General features: G+C 39.6%; 4 protein-coding genes across 7 annotated transcripts; all 4 read right to left on the bottom strand.

Annotated features, from left to right (window-relative positions):
- Nucleotides 1-2224: 2224 nt before the first annotated feature.
- Nucleotides 2225-4339, bottom strand: LOC126799615 (endo-1,3(4)-beta-glucanase 1-like). Its single transcript, XM_050526853.1, has one exon. The coding sequence runs from the start codon at nt 4337-4339 to the stop codon at nt 2255-2257; it is 2085 nt and encodes a 694-aa protein (XP_050382810.1). The 3' UTR covers nt 2225-2254.
- Nucleotides 4340-5631: 1292 nt separating this feature from the next.
- Nucleotides 5632-7837, bottom strand: LOC126799613 (endo-1,3(4)-beta-glucanase 1-like). The gene has a single exon (XM_050526851.1). The coding sequence runs from the start codon at nt 7835-7837 to the stop codon at nt 5768-5770; it is 2070 nt and encodes a 689-aa protein (XP_050382808.1). The 3' UTR covers nt 5632-5767.
- Nucleotides 7838-8976: 1139 nt separating this feature from the next.
- Nucleotides 8977-13439, bottom strand: LOC126797547 (SNF1-related protein kinase catalytic subunit alpha KIN10). 2 transcript variants are annotated; one of them, XM_050524192.1, is made up of 11 exons: nt 13290-13439; nt 12318-12512; nt 12040-12224; nt 11772-11954; nt 11544-11675; nt 11227-11412; nt 10818-10907; nt 10657-10740; nt 10148-10297; nt 9607-9849; nt 8977-9407 (listed from the first exon to the last, which is right to left on the bottom strand). In XM_050524192.1, exons 2-11 carry the CDS (start codon nt 12505-12507, stop codon nt 9294-9296), a joined length of 1557 nt encoding a protein of 518 aa, XP_050380149.1. In that variant the 5' UTR covers nt 12508-12512; nt 13290-13439; the 3' UTR covers nt 8977-9293. The 2 variants fall into 2 exon arrangements, with proteins under 2 accessions (XP_050380149.1, XP_050380150.1); XM_050524193.1 differs by having other exon boundaries at nt 12318-12507; nt 13290-13431.
- A 959-nt stretch (nt 13440-14398) lies between these two features.
- Nucleotides 14399-16448, bottom strand: LOC126799311 (uncharacterized). 3 transcript variants are annotated; one of them, XM_050526488.1, is made up of 3 exons: nt 16282-16448; nt 15180-15469; nt 14399-14765 (listed from the first exon to the last, which is right to left on the bottom strand). In XM_050526488.1, exons 2-3 carry the CDS (start codon nt 15445-15447, stop codon nt 14686-14688), a joined length of 348 nt encoding a protein of 115 aa, XP_050382445.1. In that variant the 5' UTR covers nt 15448-15469; nt 16282-16448; the 3' UTR covers nt 14399-14685. The 3 variants fall into 3 exon arrangements, with proteins under 3 accessions (XP_050382445.1, XP_050382447.1, XP_050382448.1); XM_050526490.1 differs by having other exon boundaries at nt 15180-15491; nt 16282-16424; XM_050526491.1 differs by having other exon boundaries at nt 15180-15487; nt 16282-16419.
- Nucleotides 16449-25057: the final 8609 nt, after the last annotated feature.

Here is a 25057-nt window from a genome sequence, read left to right as displayed (position 1 = left end):
TGTGACATGTAGTGTGACAACGAGTGTGATATGGGGTGTGACAGCGGATGTGATAGGTAGTGTGACAGCAGGTGTGACAGTGGGTGTAACAGGTAGTGTGACAAATAATGTGATAGGCAATGTGACAGCGGTAGTTAGTGTGGTAGGCAGTGTGACATCGGGTGTGACAGTAGGTGTGATAGTGGGTGTGATACATAGTGTGACAGGAGGTGTAACAGTTAGTGTAATAGGTTGTGTGACAACGGGTGTGATAAGTAGTGTGACATGGGTGTGACAACAGGTGTGAGGTGTGACAGAAGGTGTGACAGCAGGTGTGACAACAAGTGTGACAGCATCTGTGACAACAAGTGTGACAGCATCTATGACAGCGGGTTCGACAGATAGTGTGACAGCGGGTGTGACATGCCGAGAACAAATGTCTAAATTTGTGAAATTATGTTCAAATTCAAAGGAGATTGTTATGAGTATGCTCATAATAAAGAGAATAACTAGAACTAGGGAACATTGAGCTCTGGTTTCACCAGAATTGCCGAAAGTGGCAGCCCTTTGCAAGGGTTGTTACACTTTGTACGATGGTTGGTTCAGAGTGGGTAGAAAGTATCAAATGAAAGAATGAGATAGATCTTTCCAATGATACCAATCACTATCAAATCCATCGCCGGACGAAAAAGTTATGGCCAGAACTAGAAGAAAAAAAATATTAATAAGAAATAGCAAAACAGTCCGGAAAATATTTAAAAAGTGACTATTTTCTAATTTGTTTTAAACTTGTTGACTATTTTCTATTTCTAATTAATTTAGATGACTTTTTTATAAATGAAAAATAAATTGTGACTTTTTTTATAATTTAAAGTGGAAAATAGTACTTTTTCTAATTTGCCATTTTTCTATAGTTGTTTATTACACGAGTTAGATTATGAGTAAATTACTTACTAGATTAACTTTGGAGTCATAATGATTAGAGATCTATTTAAAAGGTTAAAACTTTACACTAATGATCTCTCTGCTATATCTTTTATGCTAAACTTCCATAAGAAATTGTTCCTACCTGATCAATTCTGAAGGATATTGGCTCAAGGTCAGTAAAGGTTGATCCTCAATTAAATTAGAACATGTAAAGATTTTTGCAGTAAACTCTTGCCAAACTTCCATAAACTTAAGTAATACGTATGGTATGCAGTACGACTGAATCATATAGCTATAATTTATGCCATACATAAGAATAGTTCAATTCAGGCATCAACACTCGTATTTTACAAAAGTGCCATATGTACATACATACTTGGAAAGCGCACCAACGTTTAGCTAGTGCGCATTATTAACATGTGCCGTAGGGTTCACCGTTTGGGTCAGGCCTCCTCATTTCATTTCAAACTAATTATGCGTCATATGCCCAATGTTACTTACTATATCTCGACTTTTGAGGACTTGAGCACATCTTAGATCCGGCTAGTGATGCTCTTGCACAAATACATCCTTTAAAAACAACTTGCAACATGCTTCCTCTATTAATCTATCTAGGAAGGTGGGTTTCAATAACAATGAGATTCTTATCTTTTAGTATATGGAACTATCGAACCTGTCCGCATATGTAGCTGACTATAGTGACAAGAGCAACCGCAAATGCTGGTGATTACTCATTGTCTAGCAAAAATAAACATCGTAAAAAAACAAAACTCCAACGGGCATTATTTGCAATCTGCAAGTAGGACTGGTACACCACCTTTCTTTGTCTGATAAAAAAAAATGAATCGGTTCCAATCTGGTATTCTCGTACACCACCTATAGTACTGAATCTACTGATCACACCCAATAAGACTATTTCATGAAACTTCAACCACATAAAACTGGAAAGAAAATTTGTATCGAACACGACCCCATATAACACGACTTTGATCGTCAGGTTGGATACCACAAGGTCTCCAAAAAAAGATGAACATGTTTTTAACATGACTCAAGTCCCCCTACTAAAATATAAATAAGCATCAGACCATATCACATAGCAGATCGTTTGAGCACAAGTTCTTAGACTCTACATGATAATGTAGATTCAAAATTTATATATTATTGAAATTAGGTCATGAATCATGTGAAGCTCCAATTATAAGGCACGCTGAGTTAATCTTGAAGACAAGGAAGAAGAGAACAGGCTATACTAGCACAGCAGCACAACTCGAAATAGATAAAATTTCTAACAAACTAATACTACCAGCCATCTAAGCATTTAACTTCAAACTCCAAGTTCCTCAACCTACTAACCTCTGCTGTGGATCCACCACAGAAGATTGGTGAGTGAGTTTCCATCGTCGAAACCACACAAGTTTTCAATTTTCTGCAAAGCGTCTTGTTTGTTGTATATCCCTTCCAAGGAATAATCAAATCCTTTCCAGCCATCTGCAACTCCTTTCTTAGTCAAAGCCGGCGCCGTCCACTCTACTAGTTCTTTGACGTAGCTGACATTAGAGAAGAGGACCTCAGTGATAGGCGAAATGGGAAGAACCTGAATTCCAAGCCTGATTTCTGAAGCATTTGGAGGAGCAAACCAAAGACCATTAACCCTCTTATTAGACCACACAATTCCAGTGATCTTATTCTGACTCGAAAAGATATCCTCACATATGCCGTCTCCTTGGTGCACATGCCACCATTTTTGAGCTGCTAGAATTTCCAGTGCTGCAAGCAATGATCCGGTGGCGGTGAGACTAGTGTCTCCATAAGCTAACCCCATCAAAGCAGCTGAGTAGTAACCATTCACTGCTTCACTTGAGCTCTCTTGATTGCGACCGTCTCCAAATTCAGTTAGTCCTCCTGCCCATGAATGCAGATTGTAAAGATCAAAGTTTCGCAAACGTGGATAGATTGAGTCTGGCTGCCTGTTTAAGTTCATGAAATCTTCAGCGAGAGAATACGCTTGATCCTTGAACTTTATCCCCCAAGCCTTGTCAAGCTTTGCAACTATTGAAATTGCATATAGAAAGTAACCAATGTGGTAATGGTGATCATTGTATATTCCAAACCCAAAGTCTGCAATTTTATCAACTGCTCCTTTTTTCGTGACAAGTCCACCCCATTTAGCTTCATACAAGAAACCATTCCCTTCAAAAGTCCCTCTCAACCATGGCTCAATTGCATTCTTCAAGAACTTTGTAATGGTTGGAATCACATTCTTCGAACCCACCTCTTCAGCAATCAATGCCAGCCTAGCCGCCTTGGCAATCGTCTTTCCATAGAAATACGAAGCCGTTGTCGACACTGACGTCGAAGTTATATTTTGAACATCTTTCTTAAGAGCAGCAATTATATCTGGGATTGATGCTTTCTCTTTGATACCACTAATGGAATGCCAAGTGACTGGAATAGGCTGTGTCTTCAACACCCAAGAGTCCCCTACAACGCCAACAAGGTCACCATCAATGCTTCTGTACCTGAAATGGTCAAGAACAGTGACATTTCTGTCGTTAACAGAAAGAATCTGAAGATGGAGAGGATGAGCTAGCATAAGCAACTCTCCATTCCCTTCTTTCTTCCACTTATACTCCAAACCAAACGCTTCTGTGAAAAGGGCTTCGCCGGAAACTGGGTAAGACTTGCTGAACTGGTCCAGAACCTTCTCAAAATCAGAACCTGGCGACAATGCAACCCTTATAACGCCGGAAAATGAATCGGATGTGATCAATGAAGGGTTGGTTTTGGTGAGACCAATCTTGGAGGAAGAGTACAGAAGCCATGTCTGGTTGTTGTTGAGGTTGATTGTGTGCTTGTTCTGCTTTTTATTTGAAGACAATGAGGTGATGTCATGAGTGGTGGAGATGGAAAGAGCTGTGGGAATGGACACATTGCACGTGAGATAGGGGCTTCCCTTGACAAGAAAGAACCGGAGATTGGAGGAGAGGATGTCCAATGTTACACCGAGGTCACTGTAGGAAGAAACAACTTGATGTTGCTTCTGCTGCTGCTGTTGTTGTTGTGTTTGTGCGGCGGAGATGGTGAGGTTAGCTGTGAAGTTCTGGAGAATGGAAGGGGAGGTTGCAATGAGGGTTGGATAAGATAGGGTGAGGGATGAGTTGGAGAATCTGAAGCTGTAAGGGTGGAAATATTCGGGAGCGTCGCCATTGTTGAGTACAAAGTTTTGGAAGAAAGAGTTTGTGGGGAGGGGAGATCGGAGGAGCTCTGAGCTGAAGAATGGTGAAGGGTCAGGGAGGACAGTGGATTGGACTTGAGGGAACACGAAGCCGGTGGACGGAGCTGGTTTGGATACTAGTACTTGAGCTTGGGTTTGAAGGAAGGAGAAACAGATGGCCAAAATGAAGATGAACAGTGTCATCTCAGACGACGACATTGGAGCCCGGTGTTGATTGTGCATGTATGTGTTTATAGCTTAATTTGTTGCTAAAAGAGGAGGTATTTGGAACTCGGAAGAGGATGAGTGACTAGTAAATAGTAATAGAAAAAAATCCTTGGATTTAATTTTCCCTTAATTATTAGATCAATAGAGAATTTATACATGTATATATAGGTAAACACGTAGTGTTGTACAATTGCCATACACATGATCCGAACTTGCCAAGCAAGTATAACTGTATATGCACAAGTGCACGACAACGTTCAAGTGTTTAACAACTGGTGCCCACTAATAATATGGGTTGGAGGGTTCACGATTTGGGCCAGGCCTCCTACCTGTTGGGTTTTTTTTCTGATCTGTTCCATACTACTTTAGGGACAGACAAAGTTAAATGTGGTGTGTGAATTTTGATCTTGTGTGGCAAATAATTCTTGAAACTATTAACAACTCACTACTTCTGAATTGGAAATAGCAACATTGGACATATGCCTCTAACCAAATAGATATGCGTCATATGCCCAATGTTGCTATATCTTGAGCACATCTTAGATCCGGCTAGTGATGCTCTAGCACATGCATGCTTTTACAAGACTTGCCAAAACAACTTGCATCATAAGTTGCTTCCTCGATTAATCTATTTAGGAAGATGGGTTTCAATAACAATGAAGTTCTTATCATTTAGCATATGGAATTATTGAACTTGTAAACATAAGTAGCTGACTAGTGACAACAGCAACAGAAGACGTTGGTGATAACTCATTGTTTAGGAAAATAATCATCGGAAAAACTCAAAGTGGCTTTAATAGCAATCTGGTTGGACTGGTACACCACCTTCTCTGTCTTCAGAGGCAAAATATTGGTTCCAATCTGGTAGTGCTGGTATACCACCTATAGTACTGACCATCCCCTCAAGAAGACTATTGCATGAAACTTCGATTACATGAAAACTTTGTATGATTGTATCGAAGATAACCCCAAAATATAATACGACTTTGATCGCCATGGTCAATTCTGCAAGAACTAAAAATGATGAACATCCAACATGACACAAGTCCCCGGTACCAAAATGGTCTTTATATACTTCACAAGCATCAACACATATCAAATAGGAATTCTTATGAGCCTAGATTAGTAGAGACGCTTTTACTTAGATTCATATCGATCTGTAGCTTTAACAGGATCAGTATCGATCATTGCGCGAGTATTACAAGACTATTCACTTTTATTCGAATCAAGTCATGAATCATGTGCAATTATAAGGCACACTGAGATAACTGTGTCATCCTTGTGATCAAAATTGAAAAAGAAGAACAAGAGAAAGGAGAGAGGGCTACTAGCACAGTAGCACAACTCTAAATAACATTTCTAACAAAGTAATACAAGCCATCTAAGCATTTAACTTCAAATTTCAAGCTCCTGTACATACTAACCTCTGCTGTAAATCCACCACAGAAGATTGGTGAGTGAGTCCCCATCATCAAAACCACTCAAGTTTTTAATCTTCTGAAAAGCATCTTGTTTGTTGTACATCCCTTCTAAGGAATAATCAAACCCTCTCCAAGCATCTGTAACTCCTTCCTTAGTCAAAGCCGGCGCTGTCCACTGTACTAGTTCCTTGACATAGCTGACATTAGAGTACAAGACCTCAGTGATAGGCGAAATGGGAAGAACCTGAATTCCAAGCCTGATTTCTGAAGCATTTGGAGGAGCAAACCAAAGACCGCTGTCCCTCTTATTAGACCACACAATTCCAGTGATCTTATTCTGACTAGTAAAGATATCCTCATAGATGCCGTCTCCTTGGTGCACATGCCACCATTTTTGAGCTGCTAGAATTTCCAGTGCTGCAAGTAATGATCCGGTGGCGGTGAGATTAGTGTCTCCATAAGCTAGCCCCATCAAAGCAGCTGAGTAGTAACCATTCACTGCTTCACTTGAGCTCTCTTGATTGCGACCGTCTTCAAATTCAGTTAGTCCTCCTGCCCATGAATGCAGATTGTAAAAATCAAAGTTTCGCAAACGTGGATAGTTTGAATTTTGCTGCCTGTTTATGTTCATGAAATCTTCGGCAAGAGAATATGCTTGATCCTTGAACTTCAACCCCCAAGCCTGGTCAAGCTTTGCAACCACTGAAATTGCATAAAGAAAGTAACCAATGTGGTAATGGTGATCATTGTACATTCCAAACCCAAAGTCTGCACCTTCATCCACTGCTCCATTTTTGGTAACAAGTCCACCCCATTTCGATTCATACAAGAAACCATTTCCTTCAAAAGTCCCACTCAACCACGGCTCAATTGCATTCTTCAAGAACTTTGTAATGGTTGGAATCACATTATTAGCACCTACCTCTTCAGCAATCAATGCCAGCCTAGCCGCCTTGGCAATCGTCTTTCCATAGAAATACGAAGCCGTTGTCGACACTGGCGTTGAAGTTATAGCCTGAACATCTTTATTAAGAGCAGCAACTATATCTGGGATTGATGCTTTCTCTTTGATACCATTAATGGAATGCCAAGTGATTGGAATAGACTGTGTCTTCAACACCCAAGAGTCCCCTACAACGCCAACAAGGTCACCATCAATGCTTCTGTACCTGAAATGGTCAAGAACAGTGACATTTCTGTCCTTAACAGAAAGAAGCTGGAGATGGAGAGGATGAGCCAGCATAAGCAACTCTCCATCCCCTTTTTTCTCCCACTGATACTCCAAACCAAACGCCTCCGTGAAAAGGGCTTCACCGGAAACTGGGTAAGACTTGCTGAACTGGTCCAGAACCTTCTTAAAATCAGAACCTGGCGACAATGCAACCCTTATAACGCCGGAAAATGAATCGGATGTGATCAATGAAGGGTTGGTTTTGGTGAGACCAATCTTGGAGGAAGAGTACAGAAGCCATGTCTGGTTGTTGTTGAGGCTGATCGTGTGCTTGGTCTGTTTTGTATCTGAAGAAAGTGAGGCGATTGCATGAGTAGTGGAGATGGAAAGAGCTGTGGGAACGGACACATTGCACGTGAGATAGGGGCTTCCCTTGACAAGAAAGAACCGGAGATTGGACGAGGGGATGTCCAAAGTGACACCGAGGTCACTGAAGGAAGAGACAACCTGATGTTGTTGTTGTGTTTGTGTTTGTTCGGCGGAGATGGTGAGGTCAGCTGTGAAGTTTTGGAGTATCGAAGCGGAGGTTGCGATACGGGTTGGATAAGATAAGGTGAGGGATGAGTCGGAGAATCTGAAGCTGTAGGGGTGAAAATATTCGGGAGTGTCGCCATTGTTCAGTACAAAGTTCTGGAAGAAAGAGTTTGTGGGGAGTGGAGTTTGGAGGAGGTTTGAGCTGAAGAATGGTGAAGGGTCAGGGAGGACAGTGGATTGGACTTGAGGGAAGACAAAGCCGGTGGCCGGAGCTGGTTTGGATACTAGTATTCTACTAGCTTGGGATTGAAGGAAGGAGAAAGCCAAAATGAAGATGAACCAAGTCATCTTAGACGACGACATTGGAGCCTGGTGTTGGTTGTGCATGTATGTGTTAACTAATATAGGCTATATAGCTTTGTTGGTAAGATGAGGTATTTGGAAGAGCGAGTGGTAATAGTAGGTAGAAGACAGAGTGAGCAAGAAATTAAGGAGCTGAGTGGAGACGAAATAAAAGGAACGTGGAGGATTCTGTTGCAGTCTACGTTGTCCTGAATTTACTCTGATGATGAAACTTGACCTTTGTTTTGGGGAGGATATACCCTTTAACAGAAGGGTGTTTCTAAATGTAAATGTCTAAGTTGACCCAGCAAAATAGTTTTTATTTTTTATTTCCATTGCTACCCCTTCTAACTGCAACCAAGTTCCAAAAGTCCAACGCCATTCTGCTTCTTCCATTATCGTTGTTTCTTCTTCTTCTCTTTCCTCTTATTTTTGTTACTATAATCTTGAATATGATGGATTATCAAGTTGCAACCTTAAAACATAAGTTACAGAGCCCTAAAGTGAAATTGAATTGTTGCACTTGCATATCCATGATTCCATCTCGGCCAGTTCGATCGATCTACTATCATATATTGACATATATGCGATTGATTATTAGTCAAAAGAATCTACAGTAGATGCATATATACCATTCAATTAATACAAGGGTTGTTAGAACCTCATAAACTTTCAATTGTTACCAAAGAATCTATTCTGGTCAAATTAAGAAGAACACCTAATTTATGTACAAGGCTTTCGAGAAAGATCAAATAAGTCCTCCTCCCGCAAATGAGATGACAAAATCAACTTTGAGAAGGTCAACTAGAGGTGAGCCATTGAGAAAATCTGGGGACCAGGGACGAGGAGGAACAAGTCCAGCCGATGATGAGTTTTTTCTCAACTTACTTAGAATAAGGGGTAGAATCGGAAGGTTGGCAAAAAATGATTTGTTGTTGGGTCAAATAAATATTTACCGAGTACATTTAGTAACACCCTAACATAAATCTCCTATTAAAGAAGTAAACTAGGAATTTAACTAAATTGACCTGATGTATAATGAGTGTAACAGAGTTGGTGCATTATAATGCAAATCAGTGTCCCATGAGCACTGTTACCACCAACATGAGCCAAGACAACATCAAGGTGTAAAAAGGATAAAAAGAAGACTGCAAAGGAAGTTCTATTATACAAAACTGGCCAGGAAATTTGCATTAAAGCATCCTCCAAAGAGGTAGGTTCTTGCATACTAATTTGTGTGGTATCGGATGGCACCCCATTAGGACAGACCACTTCAAAAACCCAAAATAGAAATGACTTGGCCAATACCCAGTGTTAAAAATTGGCGCAAACAGAACTATTACCCATATAAAACTGGGATCGACAAGGAAAAAGTAAAGCGACCCAAACTGAAGGAGTTTATGTACAAACTACGATTTTTTTTTCACAAGCATCGGGACAGATTCACAAAGGAGTTGTTCTTGGACGTCCTCTACCTTTAAAGAACACGAAGTTGTGCAAGGAAAGCGGCACATAGATCCAGGAAGAGAAACTGCGGACCCTGAACCCTCTGAAGATCAAGCAGATACTTCTCCTCTCGAGTTTTGAAAAGCTGTTGAGTCCCAAGAGAACAAAAAGTATATATATATCAGCACATTATATTAGAAAAAAAAAACACTGAACCGTAAACATGTGCTACTGAACATCATCAATCTGCAACTCTTTTCAAAAGACAAATTGTAATTACCCCAGTACATGACCTATAAGGATAACATTGACATTTTAAGCAGCCATCAATTTTAAAATTTTACCTGCACTTCAAACTTGACAACATTGGGTGTCTTCATAACGCCATCATTTTCTATGATGCTGGATTCATCCCCGAAATAATGGTTATTGTTTACAGGATTGTCAACCATGCCTTCATGATGACCAGGAGTTCCAGGAACCCACCTACACTTCATGTTGTAGTGCCCTATTTTCTTCCAACACACCTGCAATTCTTGTAATGCTTTAAGGACTTCGGTCATTATTTCACGAGGATGAGCCCGAGACTGCAAGTACAACAGCAACAGAAATTTCAAAAATCAAAAAAATATTGTTTCAAAGTTTATACCACACAAATGACCATTATTCCACATGCTTAGAGGCCAATATAATTTCATTAACTCAAAGAAGATGATAGACTTCTGCTAATCAAGCAACACAATCTTTTAACTACAGCATATAGCCTTGACTGTTCTAACATACTTATAAATTATATCTGTCACCCTATCAATTCATTACACAGCCTAAGAAATTATGCACTCTAGTCCATCACCACATAACAGTTGAAGACAGGGAAATATTAACCTGAAGTCCAAGAGCCCATTTTCTTTCAACAGGTAACTGTTGTCTGAAAGGTGAAGCACACATTCCTTGATAATCCATAAATCCCGAAAGGCGGTGCCCAGCAGGAGAAGATGCAGGCTCACTCTGATGCATGCGGTTAAAGCCAGATTCCTAAACAAAACAAAACAGAATATAAAAAACGTGAACGGTATCTGAAATTTAAATTCAAATGAGGTCAACTATTGCAGGAGAACGCGAACTTGCACAGCATTGAAGAAACCATAGATGAAAGAAGCAAATTATTGAAGAGGTTTATCCCAATCATGTGAAAAATCTTCAATACTTTTAACTCAATCATGTGAGATATTTAGGTTGTTTTTTATATATTCAGAAATAATCATCTTACTCAACAAAATTTAAGTAGAATGTGTCCATCATCAGTTAGTCAGTAAAGGACTCAGGCATGAAAAGATGATATTTTATTTTCCAACCAAGTGGTACATCAAGAAGCACAGCAAAAGAGTACACACCACAGTCTCCTGAAACTCGGCTCCAAGATAGCCACTGGATACACGAAATCGATTGTCCAATAATAAGTAGTAAGCAACAGTTCCCTGAAACACGTTGCAACAGGGTAAGTAATAAGACACCAGCTAAAAGCATAGATGTAACGAGATTCTGACGGTCTCACCTCATTCTGTAATCTACCACGCAGAGATTCAACCAGATGGTTCCTGTCAAATCCCATTTTCACCACCTCCTGTAAGATTTCTTCGTCAATCTGCAAATAGCAAGGAAACAATTGAGCAACTTGTCAGCAAAAAGCACACAAAAGAAAGGGTTCAAAGATTCACAAAATAGATCTTTGATAATCACAGAAGAAAAGGTCCACGTATTGGGGTATGGACCATGGGTGAAGATAAATGGCATATGGAAAGAAATCCTGAAAACTGTTGTTTGCCTATGTCACTAGGAAACTCACGAAAAGTACAGACCAAAACCCCCAAAAACATCTCCCCAAAACAAGCTCACAGCCACACTTTGAAACAAAATAAAGGTAGAGCAGAGATACAACTCAAACAGAAAAAAAAATAACCAACCTTCTTAGCCTGCTGCATTGTATCTGGTGGGGGTACAGCTAAGTAACGAGGAAGATGAGCCTGGAACCATGGATGCTGACGAATCTCAGGAATGGTCATTCGCTTCATTGGATCCACCACAAGCATCCTAGGGATTAAATCCCTTGCACCAGGTGACAAATGGCTTGGAAGAGTGTATATCCCTCCCTGCATCCAAAATGAGCTCATTTTATAAAGACAAATCATAACTAACAACTTTCCAAAAACTAGCTTAGGTCTTTAAAACCTTATGAGATATAATTGTGTATAAACATAGGCGTTTAGTTAATTAACATTACCTTTATTTTTTTAAACAAGTTGGGAATGTTTTCATCATCAAAGGGAAGAGTACCACAGAGAAGAGCATATAATATAACTCCACAACTCCATACATCTACTTCTGGTCCGGCATACAGTTTGCCAGAAATAACCTACACATGTGATCAAATCAAGACACGTTAAAAGAAAAATCTAGTTTCCCACTTACACATTCACAAGTTGTCTAACACAGTATTCAGTCTCCATACCTCAGGAGCAGCATAATTTGGGCTGCCACAACTTGTCTTGAGAAAATGGCCATCACGCATAATATTACTTAGGCCAAAATCGGCAATCTTCACATTGCATCTGGAATCCAACAGCAAATTTTCTGGCTTCAAGTCTCTATGAACAACCATATTCCTGTGACAGTACTCCACGCCAGATATTATCTGCCTCAAAGGAAAAACAAATACCTTCCATAACTGATATGAGATACAAATTAACGCAGAGGATGATTAAGAGATTGTCACACACCTGCTGAAAAAAGTTACGAGCTTCATCCTCCTGTAGCCTACCCTTCTCTACGATATAATCAAAAAGCTCACCAGACTTCACATACTCCATCACAACATAAATGTCCGACGGAGTTTCAATGACCTCATAAAGCCGTATAATGTGAGGATGCATAAACAGCCTTAATATTTTGATTTCTCTTCTCACTGAATTACAAGAAAAACAATCAAATTCAAACGATATACTTCAACCATGGATTGACAAAGTTAAGAGGAGAGCACCAACTGAGCAAGACGTACCTTTCTCTTCCATTTCCATGTTCTTTATCTTGCGCCTGTTAAGGATCTTGATAGCAACTTTGTGGCCAGTTAGTGCATGCTCGGCAATTTTGACCTTGCCAAAAGAACCAATACCAAGAGTTTTTCCAAGCTTGTAATTCGGTAGATACGCATCTGCGCTGCTGCCTCCACGCCCAACCGGTCCATCCATCTTTCCTATCACATGGCATGATAAATATTTCATAAAAACATGCAAGGAACTCAAAACAACGACACAATTGTAAATATTGTATAGTGATATACAGGATGTTATTATAACATCACAATAACCGAGAATTGTGTTCCATACATAAGCTATCATAAAACGACTCCCTACACCAATAGAAAACCCCCACCTATTTCCACAAGTAACTCAAGGAACATGAACAGTTACGTTTGTAAATAATTCACTCTCCTTCTACTTTAACCCTCTACTCAAAATCTCATCATATTATTCTTCTAGTGCAAGCATAGAACAACTTAAACCCCACCGACTCGGAAAAGTCAACATTCATAACAACTATTTCCTCCACAGTGTGTAAAGGGATATGAACTTTACAGTATGCTTGAATACTCAAATCTTCAATTACTTATTGGACAGCTCCATAAACAAGATTAAAATCAGATTTCATCCAAACCCAACAAACACACATCTTCCTAAATCACAAACCAAAATCACAGAAAGCCAACACCTTTAAGCTAGACACCCATCCAATTACAAAACCCATCTTCCAATTTAGAAACAAGAACCAACCCCCAATAAAATAAATCACACTCTACCCAAAGAACAAATCCTAATTCACCCAAACCCAGAAACAAAAACCCAATTCCAATCAGACCCACAAGGGATCCCATAAACCCAAAACAGATATCAAACCAATGAAGCAACCAAACAATTCATCCATGAAAAAAATAGTAAACAGAAAATTGAATGAGATTGAGAAAAGTAATTACAGAAATTAGAATCCGAAATCGAAGTTGGGAATGCAAAGGCGAAAAGGGTCTCTGTGGAATTTTGATGGCGGAATGAATCAAGTTGCAGAGACCCCAAACTCGAATTTCAGAGAAGAAGAAGAAGAAGAAGAAGATTGGGGCGCCCGAGTGTTCTTTCCTTTCCTTCTTTGTTTTTACAGAGACTGTTATATTTCTGTTAACCTTGATGTAATTACTGATTCGCCCATATGATTTGGATTAATGACGGAGGAGTTGAGGTTCAATTGCCAGTATTGGGTTTGGCTTGAGGGATAGAATGGGGATTTCGGTGGGGTGGTTATGGGAATCAGAGAGTTCGAGGTAGTTGAGGGGGCCAAAATAGCTAACGTATTGATTCCAACTTCTTTATTTTTACTGTTCACCGTTTCTGTTTGACAAACTCCGGGCCAAATTAGGTGATTCTTCCGAATTTGCAGATTTTATTAGTAGCACCGTTTCTAAAAACTCTATTTTGCGTTTTTTATAATCTACCTATAAATTGCATTAGAGTTCGTGAAGTTAAGAAATAAGTTGATTTACTAAACACCTTAGTAGTCAGATTATTTAAGAATTTAAACTCATAATTTATACAAAACTCGGAGCCAAACTCATTTGACATGTAAAAAAAATACAATCTTACATTTTTACTTTATCTTAACTCTGGTACATTCAATGAGATTCAGAACACCAATTTGCATTTACAACAACAAATAGTACAAATTAACCTGGTTTCTAGATGAACAGAATGTCAAGATCATATCAAATGAGATTTGGTATGATATTGTGGGATGATAGATTGATAGGATCGATGTTAAGATGCTAATTTTGTTTGTGGAGATAAGTTTATTCTTGCTCAAAAATATATTGCTAGCTGAGTCAGTTACAACTAAGACAGATGTGATATTTTTATTCTGTAAATCTTTCTTATCATTTTCCTACACGTCGGATATTGCTTTCAAACTTGACCGGCTTGATGATTATTTTAAAGAACTGATGGATTCTAAGAAACATGAAAGTATACCAATGACAGTGTAAAATATCACCATCAGAACTTCTTGGAATGCAAAATAGTTAAGTGCACACAGCATAGCTTCAAGAATGAAATCAAAGTACGCTTGATTCAGAGGGCTAGATGAACAGTAGTACAACCTCAAAGTCTGAAGAGCAATTATAGAATGAACAAAGTAGGCAACTAGGCATTCACTTACTGTTTACTAAACTCTAAGCCGATTGCAGACTGAGTCATTTGACAATAAAGAAACAAACATGCCACAAATATCATTCATGTGGCTCTTTACAATGTGGATCTACATGATTGTGTCTACTAAAAGTGTCACCATTACAGCATTATTCGCAAAAGTTGGCGGACAACAACAGCCTAGTAGTCGGGTATGGATGCAAAACGGAAACCCTTTGCACCTCTCCATGCATAATAAGCAATTCGCGTCTCATAAAAGCCTGCAGTTATGAAACCATGCAGTCAGTTAATCAACCTCCTGAAAAGTATCAAGAAGTTCTGCAACTTAAAGCTCAAGAATCATCTAAAGGCATCCAGGTACACATGCAAGCAGAATATAAGAAAATACATTCCAGCTAGATGGTAGTCATTTTCACATATATGGTTTATGCTTTACTCCAATAGCAATATAGTTACATTGAAATTAAATATAACAAGGGAATTAGGGGAAGTACAGCATATACGTGTGTCATAGTCTACATGAAATTTTTTCGACTGTTTGGAATAAAGTCACTGAATAAAATCCAAAACTCAACTTAGATAGCATACATTATATAACCCATAAGTCGTAGAACTATAAGTTGACAGTACACACAGGACTGACAACTATGAAATAAAAGTATATCTTGACATACCTGGGAGGAAAGTGAGAATGCCGAGAGCTAAAAGGCCATAGGCTTGGGACATCTCCCCTCCCATGTGACCAGTGAAAATGAAATAGGAAAGAAAGAGAAGGAATGATCCAAGTGAAAGGAGGAAAAGAGCAAGGCCGATGGATTTCCATGGAACTTTATCAAACGACTTTGGTGTATAGTCAAACCGACGGTCATTGCCTGTCCCATTATAATCATCATCTTCATCAGTAGCAAGGCGGCTGTACTGGACATTGCGCCTAGATGCCATACCAAATGATGTTCAAGAAGACCTGAGATCAATAATGAACCTGACTAAGTAGCCAAAAACATACATAATGTTACATTTGTTTCAACAGACGAGCAAAATCCAGCCATGCATGCATAAAGAATAGGACAGCGAAAAGGTTAAACAAAGACAATTACAAATCAACACGGACTTCCTCAACCACAGCATGGAAGCTAAACCACAACGCAATACCCAAAAGCACCCAAATTCAATTTTCAAAATCAACATACTAAACCCCTAAAGAACCATTAATGATATGCATGTTAATATAATGAAGGGCAACCTATCGAAGACGAAACAATCTGTTTAAAGTTTAAACAGAACTCTAGTACAAGCTCAGTTCGGCATAGATATTGAGTGTCATTTGCCTCTAGAGGAATAGAGAGTAATTATGCGCACAGTGAGTTTATGTTCTCATTACTTTACTTCAATGACATATTTCCCATTTCCTTTTTTTTTTTTTGGAGATGCAGGTTCAGATCTTCTTATACTTGAATTGAAAAGGCAAACCCTCTATAATCCAACACTCTGGTCAGTCGATCATAACATTGTAAAAACTAACAAAGCTTGGGGAGCTAAATCCAGGCACGATTATGCAAACCATTTTAGGAAATCAAAGATGCACAAAATCGCCCACTCGATCAAACATGACTAAACCTTGTTCTGCTAGATAACCCAATTAAATAAAGTTACTCGAAATCAAAGAACAAAAGTACCCAAATGGAATCAAGACTGAAAACAAAAGTACTCAATTCAATCCAATCCAATTCACGGAACCCATGAACCAAATGAGAAGAACTGTCAGAATCTACTTACAGAGACTTGTGTTTTCGACCTGAACAGCGATCCCAAGCCAGAAAACTCTTGTCTGATAATGGCGGAACCCTAAATTGGAATGTAACTCAGGTCAAGTCAATAAGAAATGGATCAATTGGGGGTTCAGCAGTGATAGGTGGAAATGGAATAAGAATGAAAATTGAAGATTTAAGAGGAAGAAAAGTGCTAATTGGGTTCTTTGATATGGGCCTTGTTATCTTGATCTGCCGGCTTAGGGGTGGCAATGGTATAGAAAACCATTCCAACCAATTCATATACCAACCGTACCAAATATGTTGGTATACCAAATACTTGGTACATGGTATATGGTACAGTATACCGTACCAATATTAAAAATACGGTAGGTAGGTGGTATAGATTTTCCATATACCATGGTATATCGTACCTACCAACTTATATTATATTAAATTATTTAATTAAAAAAATATATATATATCTTTAAATTTCAATTGTAGATTTATTGAAAAATAAATTCAAACCATATATATTTACTAACCTTAATCTAATCCGTCCATAGGTCAAATTGGATATGTAATTATTGGAATAATTGTTGGAGACTCAAATGGTGGATATGCAAGCATGATAACTTATATGCTGTTCTATATCTCCATGAATCTGGGAACTTTTGCTTGCATTGTATCATTTGGTCTACGTACCGGAACTGATAACATTCGAGATTATGCAGGATTATACACAAAAGATCCTTTTTTGGCTCTATCTTTAGCCCTATGTCTCTTATCCTTAGGAGGTCTTCCTCCACTAGCAGGTTTTTTCGGAAAACTTAATTTATTCTGGTGTGGATGGCAGGCAGGCCTATATTTCTTGGTTTCAATAGGACTCCTTACAAGCGTTGTTTCTATCTACTATTATCTAAAAATAATCAAGTTATTAATGACTGGACGAAACCAAGAAATAACCCCTCACGTGCGAAATTATAGAAGATCCCCTTTAAGATCAAACAATTCCATCGAATTGAGTATGATTGTATGTGTGATAGCATCTACTATACCAGGAATATCAATGAACCCGATTATTGAAAGTTTCTTTCTCAAGTACACTATTTTTCTCGTCTTCAATTTCTTTATTTAATTATGAATGAATCGATTCAATCGAATTCCCAAGTACAAATGCTTAGACCTATCAGTAGCACCATCACTGCTTACAACATGTCAACATATATCGCATTTAAACCTATCATTTATTTTTTCAATTGTTTTGAGAATTCATAAGTACTTTAACAGTTTGACTATTTGGACTTTGACTTTCTATTTATGACTTTGTATTTGGTAATTTGGTTGAAGTTATATAAGACTTTAGAATTCTATTGTTATTTCACTTATTTATTATTATTTATTTGGATTGGGCCTTAAATATGTTGGTACAAGCCCATTACCAACCGTACCAACCGAGTACCAACCGTACCACTTAATTGGTATACCAACGTTATTGGTTGGTATAAATTGTGGATTTTTCATACCAAATATATATTGGTTGGTATATGGTATTGGAAAATTAAGACTGGTATACCAACCAATCCAGCCCTATGCCGGCTGCGGCTCATTACTTAAGTCTCGGTTTTGACAAAAGAACATAATTTCATATGTCTGATAAACTCTAACAAAGAAGATAAACAAAAACTCAATTTAGTATGTGTACACTCACACATGCAAAATCATAGATATAAAAACTCGTAGCAAATAGCAAACCTTCAGCCAAGAAACTCTTAATTAAAGGACGGGATGAAACTGGTAGCATTGGCAAACAGTTGTGAGATACCAAGAATAGAGAAAATAGACATATCGTGATGCTTCTTGTAAAGATGAAAAGAATAAAGAGCAGATTCTCTGAACAATTCCAAAATATGACGTTAGGTTTCCAACACATTAAAAATCTTACATTTGAAACGCATCAGATTCTTAATGATTCAAATAAACCAAATTAGATTACAGGAGACTAGAAACCAAAATCAACGTTTAGGTTTTGGGAACGTTGAAACACCAACATCATTAAACACTTCATCAAGGGTACCCCAAGGCGAGAATGAATGATAAAATAGAAGGCAAACTCATTTCCATAAAGCCACATTTTTCAGAACAATGCAAAAGAATATATGTACCTGATTCCGCATGACTTCCACAAAAAAAAGCAACGAGATAGAAGTGAAAAACATCGTCGTTGTAAAACATCATCAATTAGTAAATGCCCATAGAGAGCCTTCCAAACAACAAGAGTTTTGCGATGTTGAATTGATTTACTCCATATCACTTTACCCCAATTTTAAGTCTCAGTTACTATCACTAATGTACATTCAAGAGCAAGGATCCTTTGTTATTGTGACCAATGTTTAATATGGTTTTAGCATGATGATATTGTCAAAATTAAATATAAATAACTCGTTTGCCTATAAGATGGACGATGGTAATGAGCATATAACGTGCTTGTTCAATCTGGCATAAATAAGAACAAATAAAATATAATGCGTTTGTTCAATTTTGTCACATAGTATTGACGGCCTAAATTAAAAGAAATCATATAAATACATTGTGGGTTTTGTAGACCGTGCATATAAGATACTCTTAAAGTTTTAAAACAAAGTTAGGATATTGTATACTAAACTGATTTTTCAATGATTCGTTTGTAATTTTGAAATTTTAACTTCATTAATTGAAATCTAATGAAAACATTTCATTCATAAATAAGAAGTTGTTACAAGGGGCCATTGGAACTATTATTTGGCCTACTTGTAACCTAACTTCTCTTGTCAGAGAGGACAAATATATGAGTTAATCTACTATACATCAATGTATGATATGTACTCACATCCAACGGTTGATAATAGATATTATTTTTCTAACCTCACTCATAAAACAATATTGACCGTCAGATGTGAAATGTATAGCATACATTGATATATACTAAATTTTTCCCAAATATAGAGCTACAATCTATCATTTACACTATGAGGCTCGAAATCAATAATCCAATAGTGGAGACTCAAATGCTACTAACTACCAACATAAGTGGAACGTACGGGACATCAGTATACCACCCGTGGCTCCTGATACGTGAATGCAAGTACGTAATAGTGTTGGGTGTATACCGTATCCACTCATTACTGTATAGGAAGGGGCATTCTACGATTTCTATCATTGCCAATTGCATTGAATATCACAAATATGGAGTGTCAATTTATAAATAATGCGTGTAGCCTTAAGGCTTTATGAAGCTTCCAGCAACCACAGTCTAGAAAAGTGGAAAAGCTCTTGCTAGCTGATGCTACTGCTTCTCCCTCAAAACCCTAACCTAATCTCTAATATCATGTGCTGATATGCTCTTGCTTTGCTTTTTTTTTTTTCTCCACACTGATCCAAGTAGCTAGCGAGAATGCCAACACATTAATTGAACCTGAATATATATTCAAGAAAAGCTACGCCAGTTCCAATATATAATCAGATCTTCTTAGTTTTAGAGATATGATATATATATATATATGGTTTTGTTTTTGCGTATATGTTCTTGTTAGTTTCAGAACTAGTGATGATGCATCTATCCTAATTACCAACAAATTGAATATATCGATCGTCGTCTTTTTAGTTTCCATAATACAGTAGACAAGCATGTGCAGGTGATAATCAATAATGAGAAAGATGATATATACTTAAATATTGCATGAAGTCATTCCCAGGTATATATAACTACACACACACGTATATAAATATATTATATACATGAACTTCGATCCAGAAGAACAACAAGCTTTTTAAACCAACGATGAATGTATCCGGCGACTTTCTTTTTCTTTGCCATATTTCGTGCTCCTGTATTTGCGTGCATGGCATGTGAGATCTTTGCTCTTTCTTGTTAGTGGAATGTAGTAGGTGTGAGTAGTAGGTATAGTGGTGGAGATAGTGGAGTGAGTAGGTGAATGAATTAGCCTATATATAGGAAGCAATTTGTATATGAATTATCAATAAAAACTCAAGCAATTCAACTTGGTATCAGAGCATTGAGCTCTGTTTTTTTTCTGGGACTTTTTTCCCGTTTTTTTCTTCTTCCGGTCGGGTTCTGCCTTCCATTTCTGCCTTTCATCTCTTCCGGTCGGGTTCTGCCTCCTTCCCTGCGCCATCCAACGATCTCCGGTGATCTTACTCGACCCGAAGTAGTCTCTCCGCTCGCCGCTGCTCGCCTCCGCTCGCCTCCGCTCGCCGCTGCTCGCCGCTGCTCGCCTCCGCTCGCCGCTGCTCGCCACCGCTCGCCGCCGCTTGTCGCTGCTCGCCGCTCCTCGCCGCTGCTCGCCGGACGTCCTCAGTCGCCGCTGCTCGCCGAAGCATTTCCCCGATCTCTCTACACCGACCCGGTTAGAGCTCGCCCCGGCCCGGCCCCAAAAAAAACGCTCTAGACCCGACCCAGTCAACAGATTCGACCCGGTCATCCGACCCGGTCCACCAACCCGACCCGGTACTCCGATCTGACCCGGTCCACCGACCCGACCCGGTCCACCGATCCGACCCGGTCCACCGACCCGACCCGACCCGGTCCACCAATCCGACCCGGTTCGCCAGATTTTGTCGGTTCATACTCACCGTCAGTGCAAATACACCGACGACAGATTGTTCTCATTTTTTGTTTTTTGTTTGCTATCTTAATACTTTGTTTCTTTTCAATGGGTTCTGGACACGAAACTGAGGGTTCTCAGCTCCCGACCTTCGAAGTATCTGTCAAAAGTTCTGATAGTGGATCATTTGGGGGCACCAAACTCAACGGAACCAATTTCCGTAAATGGAAACGACTTATGACTGCTCATCTTCGAGGCATGCATAAGATGGGACATGTCACCGGCGTCACTAAAGCTCCTAGTCCTGAGGATATTGTTGCCTACACTAAATGGGACGACGATGATGGTCTCGTTATGTCAGTCTTGTGGAAAGCTATGAATGATGAGATAGTTGATCTGGTGGAGGCATGTGCTACCGCACAGGCAATATGGGAGACACTAACTAGCTTATTTAGTAATGACTCTGATTTCATACAGGTTCATGAGTTGATGTGCACAGCTTTGGCCATACACCAGGATGGGCAACCGGTGGCGCACTATTTCACCAAACTAAAGAATATTTGGGCTGAGATTGATGCGAAACGTCCTTGCATGATTCAAAATCAAGAGGATATCGTTTGGTACCAAAAGGAGAAGGAGCTTGAACGAGTTCACCATTTTCTGAAAGGTCTTGATGCCAAGCATACCAGTGCGAAAGGCGAATTGCTCCGAATGACCGAACCACCTAGCCTACTCACCGCTTTCACCTATATCCGAAAGGATGAGTCTCAGCAAGAGAGTATTCTTCCGGCACCGGCTGTCATTTCCAGCCTTACTGTTCATGCTCGATCTCCGGCACCACCTCTTCCGCAAGCAACTTCCGCTCCCCTTCATCGACATGGACCACCACCAGGTTTCGGGAATCAGCCCCGCCCTCCTTGCTCTTATTGCCATGACACCAACCATGCTCGTGCGACCTGTTGGAAATTATATCCACATCTTAGGCCCAAAAGGCCTAATTATCGTCCCCAGGCAAAGGCAACAACAGCTCTTCACTTAGTTCCGGAACTCGATATCTATGGTGTGGTTGGGCAGGATCATCATACTGCTGGAGGAGCACCTACCGCATCCATCGTTGGCCGTGGTCAAATTGGTATGGCATTCAATATTTCTCACTCTGTTAGTTCTGATACCTGGATTATTGATTCTGGTGCATCTGATCATATGACTTATGCCAAATCTTATTTTACCGTATTATCCCCTCCACCCGTACCCTATGTTACTAATGCTAATGGTGAGGCATTCCCCGTATTAGGGACAGGGTCTGTTCGTATTACTCCCACCATAGAGCTTCACAATGTACTCTATGTTCCTGCTTTATCTCATCATTTGATCTCTGTTCCCCAATTGAACGCTGACGCTCAGTGCTCTGTGACCTTTTTTCCTATGTATGTGATCTTTCAGGATCTTCTCACCAGACGGGTAATTGGTCGGGGGTATCTGAGGGGCCGGTTGTTTCATCTGGATCTGACATACGCAAGGGAAAAACCAGGGGGACCGTCTCAGACCGCTTTACTCTCCACTTCTGACAAGCTAAGTGAAGTTTGGTTATGGCATCGTCGCTTAGGGCATCCATCCTTTAGTGTTATGAAAAAATCCATGCCTACTTTATTTATTAATGTGGACGAGTCTTGTTTATGTTGTGAGACATGTGTTTTGGGCAAGAGTCATCGATCTACTTATTCCCCTAGTACTTCTACTAAAAGTTTTCTTCCTTTTGAATTAATCCATTCTGATGTTTGGGGACCCTCGAAAGAGTCAACTGTATCAGGAATGCGATATTTTGTGTCATTTATTGATGATTGCACACGTCTCTCATGGATTGTTCTTCTTAAAAATAAAAATGAGGTTTTTTCAGCTTTTCGTGCCTTCTATACCTCTGTCCAAACACAATATAATGCCACCATTCGCATTCTTCGGTCTGATAATGGGGGGGGAATATGTGAATCATGTCTTTCAGGAGTTCTTTAACACACATGGAATTGTTCATCAAACAACGTGTCCTTACACACCTGAGCAAAATGGGGTTTCTGAAAGAAAAAATCGTCATTTACTTGAAATGGCTCGGTGTATTCTCTTTAGTGCCCACATGCCTAAATACCTTTGGGGTGATGCTGTCATTACTTCCGCCCACCTTATTAATCGTCTTCCATCTCGTGTCCTTCAAGGGAAAGTTCCCTATGAGGTGCTTGCATCTCATGTCTCCTTACCCTCTTTTCATAATCTTCCTGCCCGTGTTTTCGGTTGTGTTGCTTTTGTTCATCTTCCACAACATCAACGTTCTAAGTTGGATGCCCGGGCAATTAAATGTGTGTTTGTTGGGTACGGAGGACATCAGAAAGGATACCGGTGCTATCACCCCCTACTCGGAAGTACTATGTCACTCTGGATGTTACCTTTTTTGAGGATATGAGTTATTTTTCCTCTTCTGATACTACTCTTCAGGGGGAGAATTCATATTTTGAAGAGTTATATCATGGAAAGGGGGAGACAAGTGAGCCAGTCGATGTGGTAACAGGTCCCGTTGAGATTACCAAAGTATCAGCCACGCAGGCGCCACCAGAGGTTGTTACTCAATCATCAGCCACACAGGCGCCACCAGAGGTTGTCACTCAATCAATTGAGACACCAGAAGCTGACAACACAACTGCCCCTCATATCTCCCGTATCACTGTTTATACCCCTGACCAATGCCCTCCTGGTACAGAAGATCACTCACCTGAGGTTAGTCATTCTATTAGGGATACTAGTAGACAATATGTTTTGCCAAATAGGTCTACTCGGGGACAACCAAAAAAAAAATATGAGCCTACCCTTCAGACTAAAGCCAAGTATCCAGTGGCAAACTTTATATCTACCAAAAGATTATCTAAGTCATATGAGTCATTTGTGAATCAAATATCTACTGTATCAGTACCTAACAAAGTGCAGGATGCATTGGGAGATCCAAAATGGAGGAAAGCAATGGAGGAAGAGATGGAAGCATTACAAAAGAACAATACTTGGGAGCTTGTACCTCCACCATATGGCAAGAAAACCGTAGGATGTCGTTGGGTGTTTACAGTGAAACATAATCCAGATGGGTCAGTAAACCGGTATAAAGCACGCCTAGTAGCGAAGGGGTACACCCAGACATATGGCATAGACTATGATGAGACATTTGCACCTGTGGCAAAGATGAACACTATCCGGGTATTGATCTCTGTCGCTGCTAACTTGAACTGGCCACTTAGGCAGTTTGATGTCAAGAATGCATTCCTTCATGGAGAACTAATAGAGGAAGTATACATGGATCTTCCGCCTGGATATGTGGCCACCTCCCCAAGTAACTCCGTATGCAGATTGAGAAAGTCTTTGTATGGTCTTAAACAGTCACCTCGTGCTTGGTTCGGAAGATTCTCACAATTCATGAGGAAACTTGGCTACAGACAAAGTAATTCAGACCACACGTTATTTCTCAAACATCAACAAAGGAAGGTAACAGCCCTAATTATATATGTTGATGATATGGTAGTTACTGGGAATGATACTGTTGAGGTGGATAGATTACAGAAACAGCTTGCCACAGAGTTTGAGATGAAGGACCTAGGTACACTCAAGTACTTCTTAGGCATTGAAGTAGCCCGGGGAAGTAAAGGTATCTATCTGTGTCAAAGGAAGTACATCCTTGATCTACTAACAGAGACAGGTATGTTGGACTGCACTCCCATTGATACTCCTATTGAGCAGAACCACCGGTTAGCAGAGTATCCAGATCAAGTCCCTACTGACAAACCGCGTTATCAGAGGCTAGTCGGGCGCCTGATTTATCTATCACATACCAGACCAGATGTTGCGTATGCAGTAAGTGTAGTAAGTCAGTTCATGCATAACCCCAGTGAGGACCACATGGATGCTGTTGTAAGGATCTTGAGGTACTTGAAGTCAGCCCCAGGGAGAGGAGTAATGTTTTCTAATCACAACAATATCGTTGATGTTTGTGGCTTCACAGATGCAGACTGGGCTGGAAACATTACAGATCGGAGGTCAACATCAGGGTATTTTACCTTTGTTGGAGGTAACCTTGTTACATGGAGGAGTAAGAAACAAAATGTGGTAGCTCGATCTAGTGCTGAAGCAGAATACAGAGGTATGGCTCAAGGAGTGTGCGAGTTGTTGTGG

This window comes from Argentina anserina, chromosome 6 (genome assembly GCF_933775445.1).
Source record: "Argentina anserina chromosome 6, drPotAnse1.1, whole genome shotgun sequence".
In the NCBI taxonomy this organism is placed as follows: domain Eukaryota; kingdom Viridiplantae; phylum Streptophyta; class Magnoliopsida; order Rosales; family Rosaceae; genus Argentina; species Argentina anserina.
This window is presented reverse-complemented; position numbering and strand designations above follow the sequence as displayed.

Excerpts from the sequence above, each read along its gene's own strand:
- LOC126799613 (XM_050526851.1), bottom strand. The coding sequence starts at position 7,837 with ATGTCGTCGTCTAAGATGACTTGGTTCATCTTCATTTTGGCTTTCTCC.
- LOC126799615 (XM_050526853.1), bottom strand. The coding sequence starts at position 4,339 with ATGTCGTCGTCTGAGATGACACTGTTCATCTTCATTTTGGCCATCTGT.
- LOC126797547 (XM_050524192.1), bottom strand. The coding sequence starts at position 12,507 with ATGGATGGACCGGTTGGGCGTGGAGGCAGCAGCGCAGATGCGTATCTA. Across the intron at positions 10,908-11,226 it reads CAATGCAGCAGGCTAAGAAG|ATTGACGAAGAAATCTTACA; the intron begins GTTGGTTATTTT and ends TGCTATTTGCAG. Across the intron at positions 9,408-9,606 it reads TTGTCAAGTTTGAAGTGCAG|CTTTTCAAAACTCGAGAGGA; the intron begins GTAAAATTTTAA and ends GGGACTCAACAG.
- LOC126799311 (XM_050526488.1), bottom strand. The coding sequence starts at position 15,447 with ATGGCATCTAGGCGCAATGTCCAGTACAGCCGCCTTGCTACTGATGAA. Across the intron at positions 14,766-15,179 it reads CATTCTCACTTTCCTCCCAG|GCTTTTATGAGACGCGAATT; the intron begins GTATGTCAAGAT and ends TCATAACTGCAG.